The sequence below is a fragment of the Hemitrygon akajei genome, chromosome 5 (genome assembly GCF_048418815.1).
Source record: "Hemitrygon akajei chromosome 5, sHemAka1.3, whole genome shotgun sequence".
In the NCBI taxonomy this organism is placed as follows: domain Eukaryota; kingdom Metazoa; phylum Chordata; class Chondrichthyes; order Myliobatiformes; family Dasyatidae; genus Hemitrygon; species Hemitrygon akajei.
In genome coordinates this window covers 178,101,007-178,107,006 of record NC_133128.1, presented here as the reverse complement: position 1 = coordinate 178,107,006, position 6,000 = coordinate 178,101,007, and the positions used below count along the sequence as shown (strand labels likewise).

The 6,000-nt window shown below is 40.6% G+C and overlaps 1 protein-coding gene across 1 annotated transcript in view; it reads right to left on the bottom strand.

Annotated features, from left to right (window-relative positions):
- Positions 1-319: 319 nt before the first annotated feature.
- Positions 320-6,000, bottom strand: part of kcnj3a (potassium inwardly rectifying channel subfamily J member 3a) — a 286,454-nt gene continuing 280,773 nt past the window's right edge. Inside the window, exon 3 of the mRNA XM_073047337.1 lies at positions 320-427. Within this exon, the coding sequence (XP_072903438.1) occupies positions 408-427 (20 nt within the window). The 3' untranslated portion in view covers positions 320-407. The remainder of the gene's footprint in view (positions 428-6,000) is intronic.

The following is a 6,000-nucleotide window of genomic DNA, read 5'->3' as shown; positions in this document are numbered from 1 at the left end:
AGACCACTTATTCATCATACCACAGGCTCTCTCTCTCTCTCTCCCTAATAAGGAAAAAAGAAGTATCCCCCTTTCACAGCAAAACAGGAGACATAACTCACAAATCTATGGTGTTAAAAGCCTGTTGCAGCACTTTTTCGGAGCTCTGTACCCAAAGAACTTAGGTCTCTGGGCACGCAGCCAGCAGCCAGCTAGCTGATTTCGTGCTTCCATATACACCCACGACACAGCAGGCGGCGGCACCAACTTCAAATCTGCCCGGCCTCCAGAGCCGTGAAATTCCAGCACCCTGAAGGCGCACTAGTCTTCTGGGCCGTGTCCTTGGTATATCAAAAAGCGGCCAGTCATGAGGCCCTGAGAGCGGGTCCCCTTTCCGCAAAGAACCGAAGTCAGTGTGTAACTCCAGGTCAGGGTCTTCGAAAGAACCCTGAAAAGGAGAAAGAGAGATATTAAAAATAGAAATAGAGCTGTTTCCGAAGATGCAAGCAAAGGAGTTGTCATTAGGCACCATCATGCTAAGGTTCCCCCTCTGAAAAGGCTCCCTTTATTCCCACTCTTTGCCTCTTGCCAAACAGCCACTGCTTAATCCGTGATGGCATCTTTCCTGCAATACCGTAGGCACTAGGCCTTCTGAAAAATCCATGTACACCAATTTCCTTGTTATTTCTTCAAAGAATTCCAACAGATTTTCCCTTGAGGAAGCCATGCTGACTATGGCCTATTTTATCATCTCCCTCAAGTACCCTGAATCCACATTCTTCCCAATCGACTCCACCATCTTCCCAACCACTGAGCTCAGACTAACTGGGCTATAGTTTCCTTTGTTCTGTCTTTCTCTCTTTTTGAAGGGTAGAGTGATATTTGTAATTTTCCAGTCTTCTGGAACCATTCCAGAATCCTATGATTCTTCAAAGATCATTACTGATGCCTCCACAGTCTCTTCAGTCACTTCTTTCAGAACCCCAGGGTGTACACCATTAAGTCCAGGTAGTTGTCTACCTTTAGACCTTTCAATTTCCCAAGAACCTTCTCCCTAGTAAAGGCAACTTCACACGTTTCTGACCCCTGATACTATTGAATTTTCAGCATTCTACTCGTGTTCCACAGTAAAGACTGATTGAAAATACTTATTCAGCTGATCTGCCATTTCCTTGTCCCCCATTACTACCTCTACAGCATCATTTTCCAATTGCCAATATCCACTTGCTTCTCTTTTACATTTAATGTATCTGAAGAAACTTTTGGTATCCTTTTTAATATTATTGGCTAGTTTACTTTGGTGTTCCATCCTTTCCTTCTTAATAACATCTTTAGTTGCCTTCTGTTGGTTTTTAAAAGCTTCCCAATCCTTGAACTTCCCATTAATTTTTGCTCTCTTTGACTTTTATGTTGGCTTTGGCTTTTCTTGTTAGCCATGGTTGTGTCATCTTGCCATTAGAATACTTCTTCCTCTTTGAGATGTATATATCCTGTGCTTTACGAATTGCTTCTAGAAATTCCAGCCATTGCTGCTCTGCCATCATCCCTGCCAGTGTTCTTTTCCACTCATTTCTGGCCAGTTCCTTTCTCACGCCTATGTAATTTTCTTTACTCCACAGAAATACTGATGCATCTGATGCTTCTCCTTCTTAAATTTCAAGGTGAATTTGATCATATTAAGATCACTTTCCCCTAAGGCTTGTTTACCTTAAACTCTCTAGTTAATTCTGATTCATCACACGGTACCCAATCCAGAATAGCTGATCCCCTAATGGACAAGATCACCAGCTGCTCTAAAAAAAAACATCTCTTAGACATTCTAGAAATTTCCCAATTGGGACATAGCACCAACCTGATTTTCCCAATCTACCTGCATATTGAAATCCTCCATAATGAAATCCTCCATAATTATTGTGTAATACCCTGGTTAAGATGTCTACTGCTCTGCTGTGATGTATTTTATTACAGCAGTTTTCATTAAAAGCAGTGTGTCCTGCTGAAAATTGAAGTTTTAGCTTCAGCTAAAGATAAGGAGCCATGTTGGCCAACTTGGGAATTTTGTTTAGCCAATCAGGATTGTGGAATGTGAGAGAAGGTTCTAGAAAACTGGGTAGAAGAGTTATCTAAAGAGTAGTCTGGTTTTGGGATTTTTAGTGTGGAGAGGAGAGCACCAGGGAGGACAACAGGGGGATCCCAACCAAAGGGGAGACTTGAATGCAAGGAGTGCTTCACGAGGCAGAGGATTCTAAGAAGGGAAGTTCAACTTATGGTTGGTGATGAGAATTCAGCGCCATGTGTAAAATGATACACCCAGCTAATACAGGAATCAGCTCCAACATTTATATGCACATTTATCCTGGTTTAACTTTAATTGGCCCTTTTATATTATTTATTTCTCTGTTAGAGGTTTGATAAAGTTGAAAATTGGTAAATATACTTTCTTTATAATTTTATGCTGGTGTATGATCTGTCATTTCTGGGTTACTGATAATTGTGCGTAAGCCATATTTACACAGCATTCACTCAAATCAAGGCTCCTTTAATTGGAACATCATTCCGTTCCTGTTTGGTTTAACCCCAAATCATACCAACCCTGGACATGTATTGCTCGTGAAAGGCGACCTTCTCTGCACTGAATCACACGGTTGTTAGCAGAATTAGCAAACGTGCCAAGTTGGTGTACGAACCCCGGAGAGAGGTTTGCAATTGTAACATTGCCCTTTTGACATGCATTTTTTATCTCCCAATGTAATTTGTAGACCACATGCTTGCTGCAGTTTGGGGGGGGGGGTCTGTATATAACTCCCCATCAGGGATTTTTTTTACCCTTGCAGTTCCTTAGCTCTACCCACAATGATTCAACACCTCCTGACCCTATGTCACCTCTTTCTAATGATTTGATTTCATTGTTTTACCAACAGAGTCACACCACCCCCTCTGCCTATCTGCCCGTCCTTTCGACATTACCCTCCCAGCTATTATCTTTTTTCAGCCATGTTTCAGTGATCCCCACAACATTATACGTGCCAATCTGGAACTGTGTTACAAATTCATCTACCTTATTCTGGATACTGCGCACATTCAAGTATAACACCTTCAGTCCTGTATTCACCATTCTCAATTTTGTCCACCTTTTACATTGCAACTCATCCGGTTGACTGCAATTTTTGCCTTTCTGTCCATGTGCAAAACTTTTAACCTTTGTATCGATTACCTACTGTATTCAGCTCCTGCTTAGCATCATTACTCCATCTGTTGAATAATGTGAAAGGTTGGCATGCATTATGACAGAAGTGAAAAGCTCAGTCAATTGCCAATTGCAAATTGATCAGCCAGGAGGATAATCACTCATTACCTGAATGTTCATGCACAGCAGTTCACATCCCAGGTAAGGATCAATGTTCATGATCATAAATCAAACTGCTGATGGAAATCAGAGGGCCAAGTGGCATCTGTGAGCCAGAAGGATAATCAACATTTTGGATCTTGATCCGTAATATTAACTACTGCTCCACATAACAAGAAACTTAAGTAATAGGAGCAGGAGTAGGCCATCTGGCCCATCGAGTCTGCTCCGCCATTCAGTAAGATCATGGCTGATCTGGCCATGAACTCATCTCCACCTACCTGCCTTTTCCACATAACCCTTAATTCCCCTACTATGCAAAAATCCAACATCCACTGATATTGCTTTACCTGCTGAGTTCCTCAAGCAGTTTGCTTTTTATTGCTTCAGATTCCAGAATCTAAAGTTCCAAATAAATTTATTATTGTAGTATATAAATGTCATCATGTACAACCCTGAGATTCAACTTTTTGAGGGCAAATTCCATAAATCTATAATAGAATAATAACCATAACAGAATCAATGAAAGACTGCAACAGCTTGGGTGTTTAACCAGTGTGCAAAAAGTCAACAAGTTGTGCAGATATAAAAGGAAAAAATAATAATAAATCAATAAGCAATAAATATCAAGAACATGAAATGAAGAGTCCTTAGAAATGACTTCATAGGTTGTCAGAACATTTTAATGATGGGGCAAGTGAAGTTGAATGAATTTATCTACTTTGGTTCAGGGGTAAATAACTGTTCCTGAACCAAGTGGTGTGACTCCTGAGGTTCCTGTACCTTCTTCTTGAAGGCAGCAGTAAGAAGAGTGCAGTGGGAGTCCCTGATGATGGATGCAGCTTTCCTGCAATAATGCTTTGTGTAGATGTCTCATGTTTCAATGATAATGGTTGCTTGCTCTTTATTCAGACTTGGTAGAGCAAGCCTGTCAGTGTGGATTGATGTTCCTTCTAAACAGCAGCAATTAATCATGGAATTTGATACCATTATCCACAGGTATGCAATGTGTGTCAGTGCTTTGTGTTTGTATGATATACACTTTTAATTTCCAGCATCATTGATAATCGCTCGCCATTGCTTTTGCATGTGAAGGTTTTGGCCTTGAGTAAGTGGGCATGTCCATATTGTTTTTATTTTTCAAGCATATGCAAACTGATTCACCGTTTCAGAGATCCCTATTGAACTTGTCTACTGACTGGAGCATTTGTTTCTCCGAGCAACAATGTTACTGAGACTATCTGATAATATCAAGTACTGACAAGACGGAATGTTCACTTAACTAGGCCATCACCAGCAAGAATACCAATACATCACACCTGCTAATAATGCAAGAGAACATATATATGAATTGATATTTTATTTGCTTAGATTGGAAGCTCACATGCTACAGTCATATAACTGTCTAGCTAAGGCTTTATAAAGACCTGGTGAGGCCTCACTTGGAGTATTGTGAGCAGTTTTGGGTCCCTTGTATAAGAAAGAATGTCTTGACATTGGAGAGGGTTCAAAGGACGTTCATAAAAATGATTCCAAAATTAAACGGCTTGTCATATGAGGAACATTTGATGGCTCTGGGTCTCTGCTCACTGGAATTTAGAAGCATGACCTTATTGAAACCTATTGAATGTTGTAAGGCTTCAATGGAGTGGATGTTTCCTATGGTGCAGGAGTCTTAGACCAGAGAACACAGCCTCAGAATAGAGGGACGTTCTTTTAGAATGGAGATGAGGAGGAATTTCATAGAGTGATGAATCTGAGGAATATGTTGCCACAGGCAGCTGTGGAGGTCAATTCTTTGGGTATATTGAAGGCAGAGTTTGATAGATTCGTGATTATTCAGTGCATGAAGAGATATAGGCAGAAGGCTGGAGAGTGAGGCTGAGAGGGGAAATGGGTAAGCTATGATGAAATGGTGGAGCAGACTCGATGGGCCAAATGGCCTAATTTTGCTCCTGTATCTTATGGTCTTGTCATCTAAACAAGGAAATTTCCTTGCAAAGCTGATTTGAAACCTTTGTTTTACTTTCATGATACTGTAGGATTGTTGCAATCATGCAGTTACTGGTGCTTTTCTCAAAATTAAATGAGAACCAGTAATATTGTCTAAAAATTAATTTACAACACTAAGTAATCCATTATCAATATATCCTGGAGAAAATTACTCACATTATCATTTCTGGGTTTGAAATTGAACCCATCGTGAAATTGAACAAATCATGTTCAGCCAGGATTTGTATTGTCATGAAAAATGCAGCCATTCCAGAATAAACTGGTGCTTCCCAGTCAGAAAAATGACAATTATCGTGATCACAAAACAGCAAAATGATTGTGATCACCAGCTCATATACTTAGTTCCACACCGAGATGCCATTTACAGAGCTGCTTGGTTTACAATGGGGCACTTCACAAGGCAGCTCCAGAGCTCAGCGGAAATCAGTCACACACTTCAAAGTGGCTAGACTATGCTCAAACTGGCAAATTGAACTGCTGAGAAGGTCATATCTTTGACATCTCTCCTCCAGTCATGTAAAGTACTTTGTCGACGAGGACTTCTTTCCCTTCTAAGCCCCCTCCCTCCTCTTCCTTGTGGTATATACCACAATTGAGGTTACAATGCAAAAATCCTTTTCGTTCTGAAGTTATAGGTTCCACGTGTATGAAGAAGAGGGGAG